This window comes from Passer montanus, unplaced genomic scaffold (genome assembly GCF_014805655.1).
Source record: "Passer montanus isolate IOZ18808 unplaced genomic scaffold, ASM1480565v1 scaffold1, whole genome shotgun sequence".
Taxonomy (NCBI): domain Eukaryota; kingdom Metazoa; phylum Chordata; class Aves; order Passeriformes; family Passeridae; genus Passer; species Passer montanus.
The window spans coordinates 19,885,211-19,906,929 of record NW_024356504.1 but is presented as its reverse complement, the minus strand read 5'-3'; the positions used below and the strand labels follow the sequence as shown (position 1 = coordinate 19,906,929).

Below are 21,719 nucleotides of genomic sequence, written 5' to 3'. Positions count from 1 at the left end.
CAGGGGACACACAGGCTGTGCCATGCAAACCCTTTTCACAGAATCACAGAATGGGGTAGGCTGGAAGGCACCACAGTGACTCGTCTGCTCCAGCCTCCTTTCTCAAGGAGGGTTATTCATCCCAGAGCACAGGATTACATCCTGATGGTTCTGGAATATCTCCAGTGAGGGAGATTCCACACCTCCTCTGAAGTTGTTCCAGTGCATGGTCACCTGCACGGTTAAGAAGCTTTTCCTCACATTCAGGTGAAACTTCCTGTGCATCAGTTTCTGCCCACTGCCTCTTGTCCTATTGCTTGGCACCACTGAGGAGAGCCTGGTTCCTGTCAGCTTTCTGTCAAAACTCTGCTCAAACACTCACGGGCATGTGAGAATAGCAGTACTCCTGAATTAATGGTGTTGAAGGCTCCAGCCTTACTCCAATGTGAGAATCCTAGAGACCCACTGCTTCCAGTTATTTTGGTGAAAAAAAAGAAAGAAAACAAAAAAAAAAAAAAAAAAAAAAAAAAAAAAAAACCCCCAGTTCAATACAAGAGGTTGGAATTAGGCAAGAGTCAAGGCTGTGGGGCAAATTCTAGTTTTATTCATCAAAGCGATCAAAGCAATTCAGCTGTGCTTGATCTGTCATTGCCAGTGTAGCAGAAGGAAGGGAATTCCCAGCTAGCTCCCAAAATAAGGTGTGTGTTGATTATGGAAAGAGGCAGAGAGCCCGAAGGTCAGTACAAAATTACTTTTTTCCCTAGAAAAACAGGCCCACACCTCAGGCAATTTATCCACTGGCAAGATCTGAGCATCGTGTAGTTCTCCAGGCATTTGGACACTTGCACTCACTTTCTTAAAAAGAAATAAAACATCTGAAAACAAAAAGTAATTATTTTTGCTCTTTTTATAGCATGTTAAGTCACTCCTGCTACTAGCACTATCCCACTTTGGGAGACACTCCTAGGAGAGCACTGACCCAGGGCTTTGTTTTTGTTCCTGCATGGGAAGAAGCAGCAATGACACTTGCCTTTCAAGCACAGGGTGAGTCCAAAGGCTTCACACACTCCAGCCCTAACACATGGCTGATGTAGGATCAAGCCTTACACCTGGCCCCAGGGACACCAACCCATTCCCAGCCGTTCACCACTTTGATGAGGGACTCTGTTCCACCCTGAAGGGGGGTTCAACCCACCCCTGCCATTTTTCACCAGTTTCTTGTTCCCTTTCCCCGAGACACCTCCTGAGACAAACACCTTCACGCTGAGAAATAGTGGAGAATGAAAATAATTAATTAAGAATTAGTTACCATTGCTAAAGGCCATAATGGAGAAGCAGCAATTGGCTCAAGTTAAGGGGAAACAACTCCTGCTGGTCTAAAGGTGAGATCCGTGGGGAGCAAGGCAGTGATTGCAAACTGGCTGTGGTTCCTGGTGGGTGCTGTGCCTTGGAGGGTGGCAATGAAGCTCCTAACAAAGGCACCTTTTCCTTTTCTGTTGCTTTCCCCCCACGTGCTGATGCTGGAAGTTTCACACCCGAGCTTATCACTTCCTAGCAGGAGATTGAGCAAGCTCAGGCACACGTGGCTGTCACAGGCAAGCAGGAGTGTCACCGGAAGGGAGCTGAGGTTCCTTGCAGAGCTGTGCAGAGCAGACAGGAGCTACACAGTCACATCAGTACCCAGGGAAGGTGCAAGAGGACAGCAAAGGGACGTCAGCACAAAGGGCAGGAGATGAAGGAAGGAAATTCAAGGGGGAGAGTCATGACTTCAGGTCTCTGAAGCACCCAGTGTCACCACAGCAATCACAGGGGATGTTTTGAACAGCAGTGATGGCTGTTGCTCTCCAGGGACAGCAGAAAATTGAGAGGCAGGGAAGGAGCCTGGAGAGAGAGGAGGCTGGAGCATTTTCAGGCTCTGAGATTTAATGCCTTGCACTGCACACATGTTTTACAGGACAGTTGCTTTGAGTTAATTCTGTATGGAAATATGCTGTCAGGGATGGTTTCAAGTCTGTGTATAAAGCTGCTCACACACATGTTTGCTCTCCACGTTCATTGGATAAGGGGCATGGGGTGGTTACAGGTTAATGGATTTTCAAGCTGAAGTGTTTGCCAGTAGCATTCAGGACAAGGGAATTTGTGCCAGAAAGCTTATCACAGACAAACCATCCCGTGGTGTCCTTTAGTGGAAGCCCAAGAATCAGCTCCTTAATATGTTTACCCTGAGATAAATCCAGAGTAACACATTGATGTGCAGGCAATTAACTGGGATGTGCCCCAGTGCAAGGACAATACTCAATAATAAACCTCTTTAAGAATGTCCTTTTCAACAATGTGCTGACTACCTGACTAGTTTAATATCTAAAAATACAATGACCGTGATTCTCACATAATCCCAGAGACTTTCCTGAAAAAAAAATATCAGGGCAAGTTAAGGACCTCCTTGCCTGGTTGGGTTGGTTGTGGGGCAGAAAGGACCACAACAGCACCTGCAGCATCATTTAATATGGCTAATAGCTGCTTAGCAAATTAAAAATGAACCTTGAATTTTAAAAGCCCGGGAGATGGAGGAAAGTGGGAATGTGGCAACACTGAGAGCTGTGCTTAGAGAAATCTTTTTGGCCTTGTGGAAAGCATGTGATGAACCAAAGCATTCCAGAAAAGAGGAGCCTTAGAGAGTAGCTGATCTCTCCCTGCAGAACTGAGCTGCTTAAATGCAGAGCCAGCCCTGGAGATGCCTCCCTTCAGCTGCAATTGTGCTGCTTGCAGCAGGCCAGTAACAGATCTCACCCACCCTGCTTGTGGCTGCTTTGTGATGTCTCATTATCCCCCTTGTTTCTCGTCCAGTCCTTGGGATCAGCTCTTACCTGAATAGGGGACAACTGCCTCTGAGGTGAGGAGGAAGATGTTGTATGAAGACCTTGAAAACAAACTTGCCTGTCAGGCACATCGGCCTTGCAGAACATATTTTTCGGCTTTGAGGGTGGCCTGCTTAGCCAAGCCTGACTATTTCACTGTGCTGCAGAGGCTGCCCTGGTATTAATTCACCTCAAAGAGCAGGTTGAAGTCGTTAAAATATTTTGCAGGTGGTTCCTTGAATTCATGGTGCAGCTGGATCCAGCCTAAAGGGAGGAAAAAAAAAAAGGAAAGGAGGAGAAGAGGCAAGTTCTGATGAAACACAAATTAACATAACTCGTAGAAGGGAAAGAAAATCTGTTTTCAATCTCTACAACAAAGCCAAGCAACACATCAAGCTAGAAAGGAGAAATGTCAGCCAGGCAGTGCTGGGGGTTTTATTGCTTTAGCACAAGTGCTTCTCCACAGTCCCTGAAGTACCCAGGTGCTACTGCAGCAGCCAGACCCCCCGAGCACAGGTCTGGGTATGCAGGGGTGTGGGGAGCTTCACAGCAAGGCCTCTGCTTCCATATGGGTCCAGACTCAAGGTGAGTTTTAATGCCCTGGCATTAAAACTGTGTTGGCCTCAGTCTCTCTTCTGCACAGAAAATCTCCATTTAATGCACCATTTCTTGCCCTTACAGCTGGATACACTTTTTTTCAGGAGATGTTGACCGGGGCTGAGCTGGACAATCTGTGGGACACTCACAAGGGAGATCCCAGAGGTGGTACCTCCATGATCTGCTGGTGGGCAGATCACCCACAACCTGCCTTGGCATTCCCTGGATTCAGCAGTGCCTCCTGATGCCCACAGGCATCAAAGTCCTCGCTCATTCCTCAGAGAGAACAAAGCATTTTAGGATAAACACTGTCACACTGAGAGCTCTGCTGGGTCTGACAGGGATGGAGGTATCATCCCCCACAGCAGCCCAGCACAGTCTGGTGCTGTGCCTCAGGTCTGGGGCTAAGCCAGCGTTGCTCACATGGATGTTTTGGCTGCTGGTGGGCAGAGCTTGTACAAAACTGAGCCTGGGAGCAGGCTGGGGTTGGGCAAGAGATTGGGAAAGGACACAGCCAGGGTTGTGACCCCAACCGACCCCAGGGATGTTCTGAACTGTATGATGTCAAACTCAGATATTAGAAGTTCAGGGGAGGAAGGAGGAAGGGGGGATGTTTGTGGTTTGTGTATTTGTCAGCCCAAAGAGCCATCATGCATGCTGAGGCCCCGATTCCCAAAAGCAGTTGATCTGCCTGCTCATGGGAAGTAGAGAATGAGTTCCTCTTTCTGCTTTGCTTGCAAGTGCATCTTTTGCTTTCCCTGTTAAACTGTCATTATATCAACTCACAAGTCTTCTCACCTTCCATTTTCTCCCCATCCTTTGCAAAAGAGGACTGAGACAACATTTGGGTGGCTGTTTGGCTGATGGCTGGAGTAAACCCACCACAAGAACGGTTATGTCAAAATTCACCAAACTTGTTCATTACAAAAAGACAAAAGACTGAAAAATCAGGGGAAATATGGAAATAAAGAACCAAGCTAGTCTACTAGCAAGGTTGTGGCGAGGCAGTTGTACAGCTCAGGTCATTGCTGGCTTTGTGGTGGACATGCATGGGATGTGTCACAGGTCAAACCACAGCTACTTGCTTTTTCTGTGGGAGAGCAGTGTGGTCTGTGGCAGGATTACTTTGTGATGTTTTGCAGCCCATCTGCAGAAACATGGGTGCAGGTATTAGGATAAGGGGTAGACTGTCACCTTTCCTGGCTGCAACCCTCACTTCAGTCTAGAGGAAATAGCAGAAGTGGTGAAGGTTCCTGCACCAGTCTACCCAATGTTTGGCCCGTTTATGCCATCCACTTCCTTGGAGAGGAATGAAAGCCTCCTGAATGCTGCACATTTATGTCTAAGACATAGACATATATGAGTTTGGAAAAATTACCACCTTGTGGATAAATGGAGAAACACCTCTGAGCTAGGATATCTTCTCACGTGGAAAAAAAAAGTCTTTAAAGAAGGACAGCTTCAGGTTTTTTAGGATAAATGGCTGTACTGAGGAGGCTGATGTCTGCCCAAGCCCCCTGGCAGAATCACTGCTGGGAGGCTGTTGATGGGTTCACTACTGCCAGGCTGGAGTTTAGTGTTGCATCCCTTTGCTTTGCCATGAGCTCCTGGGGGTGGCAAATGCCTGCAGAGGACAACAGTGATGGAGGATGAAAAAGGTAGTGGGCATGGCCAGGGACTTTTTTGTTCCACCAGCCACTTCCAGGCCACTTCCTTTTCCCAGCACCAGCAGTTCCCCCAGGCCCGTGACTTTGAGGCAGCTGCGGTCAGTTTATAAAACTTGGTTCACATGTTGGTGCACACTTAGAGTGAGAACATGAGGAGCATCTTCTGCACAAATGTAGGAAGGAAAGGGATGAGCTGGAGGACTCCAAGCTCTTCCTTGAGTGTCACGGGAGGCAGGATGAGCAGCAGGAGGAGAGGGACCAGGGCTTTCTCACAGCCTGAAGGGTAAGGCCGATGGCCCAGCATACGTGTCCCATAATCTGTTATTCTATAAATAACCCCTTTGCTTCAGCAAAACACCAACCTAGAGAGACTGCACTGAATCAGCAGTTTCTTTTCTTTGTTCCTTTCCTGATTGCAAAATCAGAGTCAACCTATTGCTGCAGTCAGTAGTGAGAAATGAAAGAGAGCAGCAAGCAGGACAGGAGCACGCACAAAGGCTGAGCCAGCATGTTGGGACACAGTCTCTGGCACCAGGGTGTGGCCCAGACCCTCGGCACCACGTGCCCTGGGAAATCTGCTGCCTGTTTGCAGGGGCTGACATGCACAGAGAAATGCACCACAGCCTCCCAGGCAGCTGAATGCCCAGCTGAGCAATGAGAATGTGCCAGCTTGCAGAGCTGCATGAGGCTGCATCAAACAGGTAGGAAGGTTTGACCTGCTGGGTAGGCAACTGCAGCTCACAGCTTTCCCCCAAAAGTGGAGGATTGGCCTTCAAAACCCAAAACACTGCAGTTCAGGGCTGTCAAATTAATGGAATCCACCCCTGTTTTTACACCCATGCCAACTGGGCCACTGAGAGTGGCACGGCCACAGCATGACCATGAATCTCGTGAAAACATCCCTGAGCTTCTTTCTCAGGGAAGGGGGGCACAAAGATCTCATTGCACCTTTTGTCTTTAGGCAGGCTTTTGAAAACTACATCTGCCAGCTTATTTTTAATACTTTGAAATAAAATGGATTCGATTAGAAGTATTATTAAAAGCCTCTCTGCTGTAAATCTGCTCTCTGCATGCACCTGAATCACATCCATCCCTATAAACATCCACTTGGCAGCACAAGCACAGTCATTCCCAGCTCATCACCCAGCAAGAGTAGACGGCTCCAGGCTTGTGCAGAGTGGTCAGCTGAACCAGCAGAACTATCAGAAATGGGCTGGATATGAGCCCTTACTCCTGTGAGGAGGTGCTCCTGTGATGGGGGAGGATGCACTGTCATTTACTCAGCTCAGCTGATTGGTGGTAACCTCTAGAGCCTCCCTAATTCAAGGGGATATGTGAGACCTTCACAAGGAAGCAAATTATCCCAATTCCTACACATAGTGTAGCAGAATGCCTAAAAATGGAGGATGCCTCTTCCTCCCTCCTGGGGACAAACCAGGTCACAGCTGCACAAGCACATTTGAAAGGAGAACACAGAAGCAGATTCAAAAATCCCCACGTATTTGTGGTTTAAGGCTTCCAGAGTTTTGTACATCAGGTGCAGAAGAGAGGGCTTCACTCTGCGCTGTCAGGGTGTGGATCTCCAGCTCACCCCTCCCTGAAGCTTTGCCACACTTCACTCCATGGCCAAGCAAAGCAGTGAGGACCCAGCAGCCCCAGGGACAGACACAGACCTGCAGCGGTGTGACAGTGACTGCCTTGCACCTCCGAGAGGGCAGGACGTGGTGGTGGCAGCGTGCATGAGGAGGGCTTTGCCCAGCTCCTACCGACAGCTCCTGCCCGTGGGCCTGGGTGAGTCACTTTGCCTTGCAAAAGTCAAACCCAGAGCAAATGGAGGTGGCAGAATGCCACATTCCAGGGGGGATTTCAGCAGGATGAAGGCAATGAAATGGTGAAGAGGCAGGAATTGTGTCTGTGGGTGTGAAAAACTCATCAGAGAGGAAGCAGAAGCTGGAGAGACCTTATCAGAGGCTGCAAGTGCCTCTTCTCCATATCATCCCAAACCTTTTGGGTTTCAGCATCCCCCATCGCACCATCATTCTCTTGTCTTTACAACTCCTCCTGATCCTTTCCCTCCTTGCACTTGAGTCACGCCCAGCCACTGAGGTGTCACCTCGGTGCACATACTGTGTGTTTCACTGTGACAAAGTCCTCAGCCTCCCCTCCCAGGAGAGTGATTGCCAAGCTAACATTGAACATGGAATCTTCTTGGCTACCTGAGGAGGTTTGCTTGTGTTAGAAACAAAACGTCCATCTCGTGCCTAACTCTGCCACAACGCAGAGATGCTGAATAACTCCAGGTTGAAGATCTTTCAGGATCCTGCCCCTGGACTCCAATTGAGCACATGAGAGCAGCTCAGAATCATAGCTTTGGGGTTTTTTGAGGAACTGTTCAAATTACCACATCAGAGTTCTCAGCAGTCTATAAAAGCTGACCAGATAGGAAATGCATATCAGAAAGCATATTAAATCAGGAGCCAGAGAGGAAGTACCTCCAGTTCTTTATTGTCCCAGGCTTTAGGGGAGCCACAAGAAATTTGTAATGAAAATTACAGATAAATGCGGGGAAGAAGGAAATTTGAGTGATATGAACTCTTTCAGTGTTTCAGAAAAGATTGGGTTTGCCTCACCTGCTATCACAACCTTTCAGATAAGTGGTAAGATTTCTTTTTGTTCAATGGATTTATATAGATTTTATTTGGTCTAAAACAACACATAAAATTGAAATATTGCATATTAAATGCTTTTTGCAGTGATTTTGCTAGTAAATTAACTGCCATTTAAAAGTAGAAGTATGTCAAACTACCCTTTCTAGCCAAAAGCTGATGCTGAGCATCAGAAAAAAATTAGTTATTTTCCTGTCTTAGAAAATGTCTAATTTTCTTGAGTAAGACTTTCATGTGTAATAATTAAGATACTAAAATCACCAGATTCAATAAAAAAATGTAAGTTTATGAATTCTTAGCTGAATATAAAAGCTTCATTGCTGACTAAGCCATTCTGTTGTAAAACCAATTAAAATACTGTGCTCTTTTAGAACTAAGAATTTAAACTCCTGATTACATTACTTTGAAAAAAAAAAAGGAAAAACCTCAATTGAGGGTAACTTACTGAATGTCTGACGTAGTTATCAATGCTTCTGAAATACTTTTTTTCTCCCTGAAGGCCAAAATTCAACAAAGCCATTTATTTCTTTTACACTTACTGGTAATGATTGATTTTACATCTTATGACTTGTTTCAATTTGTTCTGCAGCTCAGTTTATTATTGATTTTTCATTTGTTTTGATGCATACATGCATCACTGTTGGAATCACATGTATGTAGTGCTCTGGATGGAGAAGGAATTGCTTTGAGCAACCCTCTGAATGGCAGCCTGGGACAACTAAAAACGATGGAAACGGGGAGTTTATTGATGCAGAAAGGGGGGAAATCACCACACTGACACTGGGTTAAGTCTTGATGGAACTGAGCTGGTTAAATTAGCAAAGGAAAAGATGGCTAAGGAGATTGCAGTGCAAAGCCTGGAGGAGAGGCTTGCTCTCACAGAGGGACCTTGCAGCTCCACACCACTGGAAAGCTCTGTGGCCAAGCCTGGAGAGGCTGGAAGCAAGCAGAGCTTGTAGGGGAGAGGTGTGGGAGAGTGTCTACCCTTCTTCTCTTGGTTCCTAGAGCCTCGGAGCCAGAAAAAGGCGTCCACATGCTGCACTCGGGCAGCGCTCAGCATCTACCTGCTGCTGCTGACGGCTGGCCAGGCGCTGCTGGTGTACAAAGGTAACGCTACAGCCTCGCCTGCTTGGCATCAAATGGGCTTGGCATCAAAAGAGAGCTCTGCTGGGTGCTCCTGGGGGCACGGGCAAGCGGGAATGAGCACACAGACCTGACACCACCGAGGGGCTCCTGCGCACACGGCCGGGCAAAGCAGCGGCTGCAGGAGCAATTCCCCCGCCCTGCGTGTGTGCTCTGCATTTGCAAAAGCTCTCCCAGCTGCACCCCTGGCTGCAGCGAGGACTGGCACATGAAAAACACCTCCCCGGGTCAAACAGGGGTGGTCTTTATCCCCCGGGGTCCCCCCCAGGTGCTGAGGAACTGCTCTGCCAAGAAACCATTTCCCAGCCAGATCGGGGCAGGGAATATTCATTGCATGGGCTTTTTGTTTCCTCAGTATTTAAGATGCAGAGAGAGATATTGAAACTTCAAGAGCAAAATGCCTCCTATACAGAAGAGATTCTGCAGAGCTACTCTGCCAACAATCTGGCCTTGTCGAGAAGCTCTGCTTGGAAGGACTTTCTCATGACACAAGAAGAAAACTGGAGGAGAAGCTTAGAAGAGGAAATCACCATAATTAAAAGCAACAATGCAAACCTGATGATGAGGATGAACAACATCACCGTCGTTGCAGGTATGGCTCTCCATGCTGGCTCTGCAGTGGGGAGACCTGGCTCCTCTGCATCACTAGCAGGGCTGAAAACCCAGTTTAGATGATGCAATAAACTAGGGCAAGATTTAATCTTCCTGTCAGTTAGTTATGTCCCCATACCAAGGATGGGAGTGAACTCCAGACCAGGGAGCACCTGTAGGAGCTGGAGCACTGCCCTGTGCAAACCCCCAGTTCCCCTTGCAGCAGCACGTGTGGCTCTGGGTTCCTCTTCCCTCCTGTGACTTGTAGGTTTGGACTCTAGATGCCCTCCAAAAGGGTTGTGTCTCCAGCCCACACCCCGATCCCATACTGCTGTGCTCCTCACTGACTGCTGACTACTGAAAAATTCCCATTAAATATTTATTTCAGGGCCTCCTGGACGCAAAGGAGATCCTGGTCTACCAGGTATGTTGGTAAATGAGACACAGCTTCTCCTCTTTTCCTCTTCTTCTTTATTTCATCTAAGAGACCTTAAGTGAGGATTTGGGATTTCAGTCCCCAGACCCAGACCCTACCCAGTGTGCAGACACCCAACGCCCTGGTCATGAGGAGACCTGCAGCAAAAAGCAGGTGCAAAGCCTGTGAGGCTTTTCACTGATCCTCCAGGAGCCTTGGCTAGCCCAGGTGCTCCCACAGGTGTCGATGCCCACCCTGTCCCTAGGAAAACATTGTCACAGACTCAGGAATGAGCTCCACAACCATGCACAAGCTGCTTTCCTGGGTACCTGGGGCTTTGGGTAGAACTGCCCCTGCCACAGGAGGCCAATATCTCCAGACTGTGAGGACAAAGCAGGTCCTGATCTAACGCCGGCTCCACTTTGAGCAGAGGCTGGGCCAGGCAACAGTTTCTATGATCCTGTGATGATGATCTAAGATGCAACCCTTGTTAGGTCAGGTCTGTAACTCATCTATCCCTACTTCTTGGCTACGCTGATGAGATTTTCTAAAGGAAAAAAAAAAAAAATTAAAAATGGTGTTTTCATATGTTCCTGGCTGCACTTACGACGTTGAAACAGCACCTCCTGCCAAGCAGTGTTATTACACATCAGAGCCCAATCGCTCAGTGCATTTTCATGGAAGATCTCCCCAGTGGTCCCCAAGAGCTGGGCTTGGCAGGAAGACAAGCTGGCCCCTGCCCAGCTGAGCACTCAGCTGAGCTCCAAGGACTTTACTCAAGTGGTTGTTCTGGTCCCTGCCAGCTGAAGATTGGCCTCGCTGGTGACTGAAATTGTGTGAGCAAAGGATGATTAAAAAATTTGTCTCTTCTTCTTAGCCATTACTGTGAATAGATGGTGTGTGTCAGCTGATATATGTACTTTACATCCCAGGGTTACGGGGACCACCAGGGACAAAGGGAGACCAAGGTAAGGCTTTTTTGACACCTGAATTACTTCTGTGGATGGACATAAAGTGGCTTTATGGGTGATTTTATGAGCAATCTTGTCCTCAGCCAAGGTGTAAGTGAGTAAGAATGTCATTGGAGCTGAAGGAAATGAGCCTATGTAAAGCTCATGTGAGTAAAAGCAAAACTTAACTGGAAAAAAAAAAATCTTATTTTAAAAGTCAGTGTGCAACAGCCACAGTGGGCCAATTTCCCACTGTCACCAGGACCATTTTCAAGTGCGCAGAGAGTGGAGTTTGGCTCATGCTCACAGCTGTGGTGGGTGTCCTGCTGCTGGCACTGACTGCACATGGCACCCCAGGAAGCATCAGAAAAATGGTGTTGTCCTTGCAGGAGAACATGGACCCCAGGGGGAGAAGGGGAGCAAAGGAGCTCCTGGTCCTGCTGGCCCAAGTGGTGGTCCAGGAGTGAAAGGACAAAAAGGAGAGATGGGGCTTGCAGGTAAGACTTCTTCGCTACCTTAACATTTTTTAATGTTCTCACACATATTTCTTCTTAAACTCATTCTACATAAAACACCAGAAGAAGTTTTCATAGGTCAGTATTCATAAAAATCCAAGCAGCCCTGAGTGTGGTTTTCCAGTCAGTGAGGGAGCTGGATAAACAGGACACTTGACCTGATCTGAAGGGGTTTAATTTCATGCCATGCTTCAGCAAATCTCCCAAAGGAGGGCTGGGGGAAGGGGCCATGCAAAATGTTAATTCTGCACCATGGAAGTCTCTTTACAGAGTGACCTTTGTCTAATGAAAGCCACAGATATTCAATTAACAGCCTATCCCAGATTAAAGCAGTGATGTTTGCAGTAGGATTTCCTTGGTATAAAATAATACAATATAATTTATATGCACAAGCATGTGGATGTTAATCCTCATTTTAGTGGAACCTCTTTCTGAGAGCTTTATGAGCATCTTACATAAGCCTGGCTTTGTACACCTGAAGCAGAAGAGTTATGTGTTTCTCCCATGTAGAATGCATTATGGATAGCTGTTACTCAGTGGTCTCACTTGGGCTGAAAGCAGGAGAGGAAAAGAAAGCAGGTGATGTGTGTGGTGCAGAGCAGGGAGGACAGCTGGACAGGTTGATAAGAGCTTCCTCAGATCTTCCATCTGATCCTGAATGCCCCAATGCTCTCATTAGAACAAGATGCTCCAGAAGAGAAGAGTGATTGTAGGAGGAATACCAAAAGGCAAGGACTTTGGGATAGTTCTAGAGCAGAACGATGAAGGAGTCTTCAAATGAGGCACTTTCAAGTAATTCAGCTCTTTTGGAGCATGCTGATCACCTGTTCAGAGAAGACAAGGTTAAGGGGAGATGGCAGAACTCTCTGAAAGAACAGGAGTGGAATGTGCTGCCCTGTAGCTCCAATGTGTCTGGCAGAATGGAAGCATTCAGACTGCAGTAAGGGATATTTAACTAGAGGAGAAAACATTCCAGTACGAGGGATAGTTTGGGGAATAGATTGGAGAGTTGTCATGGCACCACTGCAAGCCTTTAAAGCAGGCCAGACAAACATCTGGCCAGGGAGGCTGACAGAGCCAGAGGTGGATCAGACAGGCCAGCTCTGTCCTCCTGTATAGTGACAATGTCACTGAATGGCAAATGCAGGTGTGAGGCCAAACCTTGCTGCTGGTGTGGCCAGACAGAGGTGCTCCTCAGGCTGCAGAGACAACAAATCTGGGTTGGTTTTTTTTTTAATTTATATGTGTGTGCTGTGTTGTTTCATAGGTTCCCAAGGACAGAAAGGTGACATGGGTGAGAAGGGAGACCCCGGGCTCCCGGGACCCATAGGTCCTAAGGGAGAGCAGGGATTCCCAGGAGTGCCAGGTTCCCAGGGTAAGTGCAGAGGACACAGGGGGACAGGGTGCAGGGCTGCCCCACAGAGGGGCTGGGCTGAGCCTGGTCTGCACTGATGCCAGCGTGTCGTTGCAGGGAGCCCGGGGAAGCCTGGACCTCCTGGGCCGAAAGGAGAGGCAGGTAAGCTCTACAGAAGTGCAATTTCTCGTAGAGGCATAAGACTGGTCTCTTTAATGTGGTGTTTCATGACAAGGAGAGCTGCAGCTGGTCTAGATCCCAGCATGGGTAAGAGAAGATGATGATTAGATGAAGAAACCATGCCAATGTTCCAATGTCATCCAAACTCATCCCAGCCTTGGCTGTCTCTTGTGGGCCCCACTCACTGTGCAAGAGACTGGGAGGGAAGGAAGGGCCATGACCTCCTGCCTGGCACCTGTGCACACACAAGGACAGAAATTGGCTGCTCTTTTGGGAAGAACTTGTGCATTTCAAGGCTGGCTGTCAGCCAGGAGCTGGTTCCGTGCAGCCTTTCACTCCAGATCATCCCTGACTGCATTGCTATGATTAGCACTGCCAGGATTGCAATTTGGAGACAGCCAGTGTTTGTTTTGCCTTCGTAGGCTCAGCTCAGTGTGCAAGGGCTGGTGATTGAGCTGTCTGTCTTTTTATTTCCTTCATGAGCTGTTTGGCATTTCATATTGTGCTGCTTTCACTCAACCTCAAGGTGCAACTGGACAGCTTGGACCTCCTGGAAGTCCCGGCCCTGAAGGCAGACCTGGTCAGAAAGGGGAGAAGGGGGACCAGGGCCCCAAAGGTAGCCCAGGTACAGCACTGCCCAAGCCTATAACTCACTGACCTCCTACTCTGGCCTCACTTTGTCTGATGGGTTCACCCCCACTGATTTATTTTTTATTTTAGGAGCACAAGGCATTGCTGGACTCAAAGGTGTACAGGGAGTACAAGGAATTGCAGGTAAAGGAGAATAAAACAGGGTTTGGGTCAACAACACACATCATGCAGACACCACAAAGGGAGCTACACCACCAAGAGGAGACCTCTTGAGTCTTCTTCTTGGACCCCCAATGCATCCCAGGATGCCATGGCACTCCTGGGGCTCTGCCAGGCTGCTGTGGGCTGGCTGCTCACCAGAGGGCTGTTTCTGCCATCTCTAATATGTGTGAGGGGTGATGGTGCCTGAATTTTGGTATAAATTGAAAATGCACAAACAAAAAAGCAGTTAAAGATGAACTTCATGAGGTTTCTCCACTGCCTGTATTTTCTTGTTTGACATTGTCTGCACTGATTATGATGTGAAATAAGACACCTCATTCAGAAATAGATGCTTACAGTGTAGACACCAAAACTAGATCAGTTAAAATCAATTGTAAATACTGCTTTGCATAAGCTTTTATAAATGTATAAACATCAGTCTCATAAATATATGTTTGTTTGTTTGTTTGTTTTTTATGATCTTAGGACCTCCAGGGCAAAAGGGAGCAAAGGGAGACCAGGGCCCAACAGGTAAATTCTTATAGCATGATTTATAATGATACAAAGAACTTTAGGTGCCACATTCCAGCGTTCTGCATCAATGTGAAATGTTTGTCATGTCCTTTCCCTAGGAAGGGACAAAGGCAATGACATTTTGCTTTCCACCCAGGAACCCCAGGTGCAGCTGGTCAGAAAGGAGCCAAGGGGGATTATGGCACTAAGGGTCTGAAAGGAGAACCAGGACTAAAAGGAGCCAAGGGAGAGACTGGATTTTCTGGTAAGGCTCTTTGCCACAGGGTCTGTGGAGCTGATGGCACATTTGGGTTTGGGACTGTAGATCAAAGGAATGTGCAGGGTGCCAGTTGTACACCCTGGGAGGTGTGTTAAAAGACATGCAAGTACACAGATGCATTAGATTTTTTCAAATCCCCAATTTCACAGAAAACTGGAACAACCCATGTTCCTCTTTGCTCTGTTCAGAGACATCAGAGACACCCTGTGCCTGGGATAAATCCCATGTAAACACGGCACTCAGGAACATGCAATAGCAAAGCTATTGGAAACACCTAACAGTCAGATCATTTAAATACACCTCACTAAAAGTTGTTCAAAAGGGCCAACCCTACAGCTACTCTCCATCCTTCATCCCCCTCCCTTCCAATCACAGGATGTTTCAAAAAAAATAAGACCTGTAGTAAAAAAAGAAAAAAAACAAGCAGTTGTTACAACAGCCCATGGGAAGCAAACAGTGCTCCAGATGTTTTTTTCTTTTAATTGTTCACACAGAATGGTACAAGAATCCTTAGAAATAAAATAAACTATATTCTGTGTGGGGCTTCTCCATGCACTCCTCCTCTGGAGCTTTGCATTTGGAGGATGGATGAAGTGTAACTGGGCTGGCTCCATGATTTGGGTGCATGTCATCTCCTGGTCCCCAGAGGAGACAGCAATGAGTGCTTTCTGGAGGTAGCTTTGGGGGAAAGGGCTCACTGGGTTTTTTCAAACACCCCTACCCTCAAGACCAAGGTGGTCCACAGAAATGTGGAGGACTGCTGAGAGCACCTTTCTGCTCTCCATGGAGATCAAATCCCAGGATGTAGGTGTTCCTGCAAGTACTTTGGGAGATACCATGTCTGCTTCTGGAGATCCCAAAGTCTATCAGAGATGTCATTTTACAGGTAGCAGTGGGAATGAGAAACACTTCCCACAAGTGAGTGAATAGATGGCATTTTGAAAGTGGCCCTTTTCTTGGGTCACACATTGGGAATATTTTGCTGTATGTTATCCTACTTTTCCTGCCATGTTTCTTTTACATACTCTTGGTCACTTCAGGGTGTTCATTTTCTACAAGGGGAGGAGTCTGAACATCTCTAACCCACACTCAGAACTCAGAACTAGATAATAACCAGATTTTTCCACAAGCAACTGTCAAATGTTTGCTTTTCTAATTTGAAACAGGTTCCCCAGGACTGAAAGGGAGCAAAGGTGAAAAAGGAGAAGGTACTGGATTTTTCTTCTTCTCTCATTTGCCTTCTGATATCAGAGCTACCTGAGATCAGGACCAAAATACCCCCCTGCTCACACTGAATAACCTGCAGCACAGCTAACAGAGCCAAGGAGCCTGTGCTCTGAGCTGCAGCCTGGTCTCTCCAAACGCAGAGGGGCTTTTGAATTGTTTGGATTTGAGCTACCAGTAACCTCTGGTCCCACCCTGGAGATGGGAACATCCCTCTGGTTCGGTGGTCACTCTTCTGTCTGTCAGTGCCTTTTTCCTTATGCCTGTATGACCCACAGAGTTGTTTTCTCCTCTGAATTCTCAGTGGGCCCTGGTAACTATGTACGACTCGTGGGAGGAGACAGGAGGGGCCGCGTGGAAATCTTCAACAGAGGCTCCTGGGGAACAATCTGTGACGATGGCTGGTCCAGCCGAGAGGCCGGCGTCGTCTGCCGAATGCTGGGCTTCAGCCGAGCCGTCACCTTCTTCACAGCCTCACCAGGTGAGTCCCCAACAGCTCACACCCCTCCAGGCCTGCCACGGGTGGTTGCACACACAGAAAGCACCACACCAAGGTTACCCACCCCAGCAGCCAGTGATCTCCTCGTTCCTCTTGGGATGAGGCAGCTGCATGTCAAGTGCTGCTTGAATTGTGCCCAAAAGCTTGATTTCCAACAAGCCAACCACACAACCTGCTGTCCACAGGGCTCTCCTAAGGAAAAAAGGCATATTCCTCTTTCTCCCATCCTGGCCAACAGTTTTTGTTTGTTTGTTTGTTTAATCTTCCAAAGGTACTGGACAAATTTGGCTTGATGATGTGAATTGCACAGGGAGTGAACTTTCAATTACGGACTGCAACAAGCGCGGCTGGGGTGACCACAACTGCAGCCACAGAGAGGATGTTGGGGTGGAGTGTGCTTGATGGGACACTGAGTCTGTCCTGGGAGCTGCTGCTGCTGCCTCTGCTCTCCATGGAGCTCTTCTTCGTGATGCAAACCCAATTTCATCAGGCTGTGCTTCTGTGCCTCTTCACCAGGTCATAGAAATATTGACAAAGAAAGTTGAATTTTTCACAAATCAATAACAGTTGCAAGACCCACAGGTAACCTGAAACATCCCAGCTGTCACAAAACAATTGGAGCTCAGGCATGTGAGCCAGTTCACAGCTTTTCCAGCTACCTGACATCAGCTCATCTGCAGGAGCTCACACATGTGTGACCTCTAAGTCCACAGGGGAGGGGAGGGGAGGGTCCACGTTAGCTTAGTGCAGTAAGAGAACAGGATCAGTGTGCAGAAACCTGCACTTACTGCAGCTGAGCTGGATAGTCCATCTTCCTCATGCTACAGTTGTGAACCTGAGCTTAAAACCCCAGAGAAGTGCGTACACCCAAGACAGCAGATGCTCAGAAATCATCAGATGATCTCTCTAGCACGCAAATACAAATATTTTTCAGAAACTATGCTGGTCACACATTAAGGTGCAAAAATAGGTGCCTGGGATCCAGGTGCCATACTACCCTGGTTTAGCACAGCACTTGTTTTTGACCTTAGCTAAGTCCCCTGCCTTCTCTGTCAGCATTTCTTAAGCTGTCTCCGGTAGCAATACCCCTTAGTTTTCTGGTGTATAAAGCCAAGCTTTTCATGCCTTTAGAAATTAGATGCTCCAGTAAAGCAAAACGATGACAAATAAAAAATACAGCAAAGCATGAATAAGCTATCAATTGGTGTTAGATAGAAATAAATAAATAAATAAATAAATGCTCGAGTAGATAAAGAAATAAAATTACACACACGCGCCTGCTCTCCAATGCTCCTTGCCGGCACTAAGGGGAGCCCAAGGGCCGCCGCCGCTCCGCAAAGCCGCTGCGGAGCCCCGCAGCATCGGCCCCGAGGCTGCCCCTGTCCCTGTCCCTGTCCCTGTCCCTGTCCCTGTCCCTGCCCCTGTCCCTGTCCCTGCCCCTGCCCCTGTCCCTGTCCCTGTCCCTGCTCCTGTCCCTGTCCCTGTCCCTGCTCCTGTCCCTATCCCTGTCCCTGTCCCTGCCCTTGCCCCTGTCCCTGTCCCTGTCCCCGTCCCTGTCCCTGTCCCTGTCCCTATCCCTGTCCCTATCCCTGTCCCTGTCCCTGTCCCTGTCCCTGTCCCTGTCCCTGTCCCTGCCCCGCGTCCCCGCTGCCTTCTCCCGGGGGGAACCGGGGATCCGAGCATCCCTCTCCGCTCCGCTCCCCCGGAGCAGCTCAGACCCCGGCACAGGAGCGTCATGGACCTGCAGGAGCGAGGCCAGAGGGGGCTGCGAAGATGCTCGGAGGGCTGGAGCACCTCTCCTAGCAAGACAGGCTGAGAGAGTCAGGGCTGGTCAGTCCGGAGAGGAGAGAGCTCTTAGAGCACCTTCCAAATACCTGCAGGAGAGCTGGAGAGGGATTTTGTCAAGGGTGTGTGGTGATAGGGCAAGAGGGAATAGCCTTAATCTACACCTAATCTCTTTTTGTTTATCTGTCAGGGGAAGATTCCTTCCTGTGAGGGTAGTGAGCCACTGGCACAGGCTGCCCACAACAGCCGTGGATGCCCCATTCCTGAAAGTGCTCAAGGCCACATTGCATGGGGCTTGGAACATCCTGGTCTAGTAAAAGCTGTCCCTGCCCAGGGATTTGAAATTATATGACCTTTAAGATCTTTTTCAAGTCAAATCATTCCATGATTCTATGATCCCAGGAGTGGGAGGGCAGTGGCAGCCACAGAGGCCTGGAGATGCATCCAGAGAGTGCCTGTGATGTCCCACATGTGTCACAGGAAGGGACTAAAATGTGTTTTATCCTGTGGAACAGCTGACAGCACACACAGTGAGGCAAAAACCTGACTGGGGTGATTGGTTTGAGGGAACGAGGCAGGCTGTAGTGGTTTCAGTCCTTGGTAACTGCAGCAGTGGTCAACCAGTCATCCAAGAAAGGGATTTTGCAATATAAGAGCAAATGGTTTTAGGTCTCTGTGATGCAGCCCCTTGCACCTGATGGTTTGTGAGAGACTGCTGGGCAGCTGTGACACTTGTACAGGTCTTGCTCCCCACTCCTTAATAGCTAGAAACACAATTTCTAAGACAAGCCCTCAGATTTTGCCAGCATGGCAGAGGTGTCCCCTTGGAGGGACAGAGGAAGGGCAGCTGCACAGCTCATCCCCCATGGGGGCAGGACACAAGTGCCAGCAGTGGCATTTGGAAGCTCAGCACTGGGATCCCTGTGCAGCAGGTTTGGGAGGGCACTCACATGTTCACTTCTCTAAGAGAAGGTCCTCCACTGGCACAGGAAGAGTGCCACAAGTCACCATGGAATGGCTGGTGAGCAAGAAAAAACCCTTTTGCATGTACAGAAAGGGTGGTCCTGAGATTTGTAGGCTGGTTTGTGGGGCCACACCCCATCCCTCCGAAATTCCCAGCTCCAGCTGTTCCAGCCCAGCCTCAAAGCCTCCCAGGCCTCCTGCACTGCCCTGAAAGAGCTGCCTGTGACAGCTAACAAGGAGTGGTACAGCTTTGCTTATCATTCATGCCCAGCACCAATTAAAAAGACTTAGTTAAGCAAAATGCAATTACACTGTCATGGATAAAAGGGATACAATTAATTAAAATGGAACACTTTCCCTTAGGAATGATGTTATTTCCAGATGCTCCCACCCCTGTCCCTGACTGTTCCTCGTGATTTGAAGATGTTTGGGATGAAATGGGGTCTTCTGGGTGGTTTTGTCCCATCTTGCTGGCTCACATGTATTTATGAGGTAAGTTAGCAAAGACCCTTGAGGACACAAATCTTTTCTGGAGCTCTAAAACAGGATTTCCAATGTATCTGACACAACCTTCCCAAGAAGATGAACATTTCATAGAGGCTGTCTGGTGCCAATCTCAGAGTTTTCTCCTTTTGGGGAGAAAAGTGAGCCTTCTGTCATCTCTGAAGGAATGGGGAACAGCCAGACACTGGATTGGAATGGGGAACAGCCAGGTATGTGTGTGGCTGGAAGGATTTTCCAAAATTCACAGGGAAGCAACTGAAGTGAGGTTTCCCATCTCAAGCCCCACGGGAAGAGAGAGAAGCTGAAGAGCAAAATGTTTACCAGCTAAAAGCCAGTTCTCCAGGGTTCCAAAGCCTGAAGTTTATGCTGAATGCATCATAACACATCTCCTTAGAAAAATTATTGATGATTCCAGCTGCAAAGGTAAAAAATGTAATCAATGAGTTTAAGACATTGTATTAAAATATGCAATAAAGGAATTCATTTTCTGCATTACATTCATATGAGAGACAGGTAACAATTTTAATACACATGCAGGCTACATCTGAAGCCTAAACTCATCATATCATATATAGGTCACTAATTGTATTTTCATCCCTCTCTTCTGAAGTCTTCTGATGTTTTAGATCAGATCACCACAAATCTGCCAGCACATTTCCTCGTTTTTTCTGTTAAACATCACAGTGGAGGGCAGCATCTGGCCTCAAAACCCTACGATTTTTTCTTCTGTCTCACTTGGTGTCAGAACTGGTCAGGTTTGGCTTGATTTAACTCTTCCCACCAGCATGGTCCAGCAAAGACCCAGCCAAGCACCCAGTGCAGTTCACAAACCACAGCTCCAAGTGTTTCTGATCCTGCAAAGGAGCCAGTTTGGCTCTCACAGGCACTGGCACCACCATGCACTGATGCGGGCAGCTGCTCTGCTGTGACACCGGGCTGATTTTAACCCAAAGTGCTTAAACAAACTGTTAATGGTAGCTCCAAGTGATTATCCATTTATTTCAGTATTTGTCTTTTTCAAATGTGACCTAAAATCTATAAGTAATTAGTTATTGTACAAGCTACGGTATTGCAAAATGCTTCCCTTCATTTTTTATTCCGACTCTGAACTATAACTCCAAAATCATTCTAGTCACACCAGCCTTCAAAGGTCTAAATGGAGAGGAAGGGGGGCTAACTCCTTAGTATCTTTGAGATTTACAAGAATATTTGAGGATTTTCTGGGGATTCAGTGTGAGATGAAAATAAAAGAGTTTTGCAGGCAAACAATGAAACTTATGCTTCCAGTTCAAAAGGAAAGACACAGAGAAAGATTTAAATGCTAAAATGCTAAATAAACATTGCTATTCAACAGCAGTCTTTGTCTTTTGAGTGCTAGGTTAAAATTACTTCACAGGGACTATAAACACTCTTTTTTACTCTCCTTTGTTGGAGCTAAATGAATTTTAACTGCAGAAGTTCCAGGGTGAAGAAGAATTGCCTCCTAAAACTCCTCCCAAATCACCTAAGTACCCCAGCAGAGGACAGCAGGAGAGGACTTTGGGAGCTGTTAAATGAGGTGAATAAGAAAATAGTATATAAATTGCATTTATTCTGGGTCTGCTTGTGATGTTTTGTAGAAATGCTAACAAATAAGTGGCACTGTGAAGGTGCTGGTTCCACACCATCAGGGCATCAGCAGCAAAAGGAAGCACAATTCTGCAATGACCTTGCCTTAGGAAATCCCAGTGGAGTCAAAAGTTTCAGAGGGCTTTCAGGCTCAGGCCATAAATCACTCGAGATATGAATTACTGCCTTATTAGAGCAGATTCATAACTGCAATTCTAGATAAATACACAATTAGTCTGATCTCCTCTGATAACATGCCAACAGAAAGAAAAAATAAGTCACCTCCTACTAAGCAGAGTAACTATTCAAAGGAGCTGCAGCAAACTTTCACAGATGTTGAGGCCAGCGGGATCACTGTAATAACCCCAGCTGATCTTCTGCATGGTGCAGGGCAGAAAAACTCCCCCAGGGATTTCTACACCATTTTGAAAATACAGCTTGTTTTCTAGGAAGGTGCCTTCCCTTGGTCGAAAATTTTCTGAAAGCAGAGAAAGCATTGTATGCCTTAAAAAAACACCACATTCTTGCCTTATTAATCAATGTAATTAATGTGCCAGCTCTCTCCCAGTGACTCCACTCCTAACCTGTGCTGGGACACCAGGAGCCAGCTGAGGTCCCTGAGCCACCAAGTGCTGC

At 47.5% G+C, this 21,719-nt stretch overlaps 1 protein-coding gene across 1 annotated transcript; it reads left to right on the top strand.

Annotated features, from left to right (window-relative positions):
• The first annotated feature begins 7,570 nt into the window (after positions 1–7,570).
• Positions 7,571–17,461, top strand: MARCO (macrophage receptor with collagenous structure). The gene is made up of 15 exons (XM_039727831.1): positions 7,571–7,758; positions 8,773–8,874; positions 9,266–9,502; positions 9,890–9,925; positions 10,849–10,884; positions 11,256–11,363; positions 12,649–12,756; positions 12,853–12,897; positions 13,442–13,540; positions 13,636–13,689; positions 14,194–14,238; positions 14,378–14,485; positions 15,667–15,708; positions 16,029–16,205; positions 16,495–17,461. The coding sequence occupies exons 1-15, from the start codon at positions 7,644–7,646 to the stop codon at positions 16,623–16,625; spliced, it is 1,443 nt and encodes a 480-aa protein (XP_039583765.1). The 5' UTR covers positions 7,571–7,643; the 3' UTR covers positions 16,626–17,461.
• The last annotated feature ends 4,258 nt before the right edge of the window (positions 17,462–21,719 follow it).

Bases quoted from the DNA above. Each gene is read 5' to 3' on its own strand.
- MARCO (XM_039727831.1), top strand. From the start codon at position 7,644: ATGAAAATTACAGATAAATGCGGGGAAGAAGGAAATTTGAGTGATATG. The intron at 7,759-8,772 runs GTAAGATTTCTT...CTTGGTTCCTAG, and splicing joins CACAACCTTTCAGATAAGTG to AGCCTCGGAGCCAGAAAAAG. The intron at 9,926-10,848 runs GTATGTTGGTAA...TTTACATCCCAG, and splicing joins AGGAGATCCTGGTCTACCAG to GGTTACGGGGACCACCAGGG.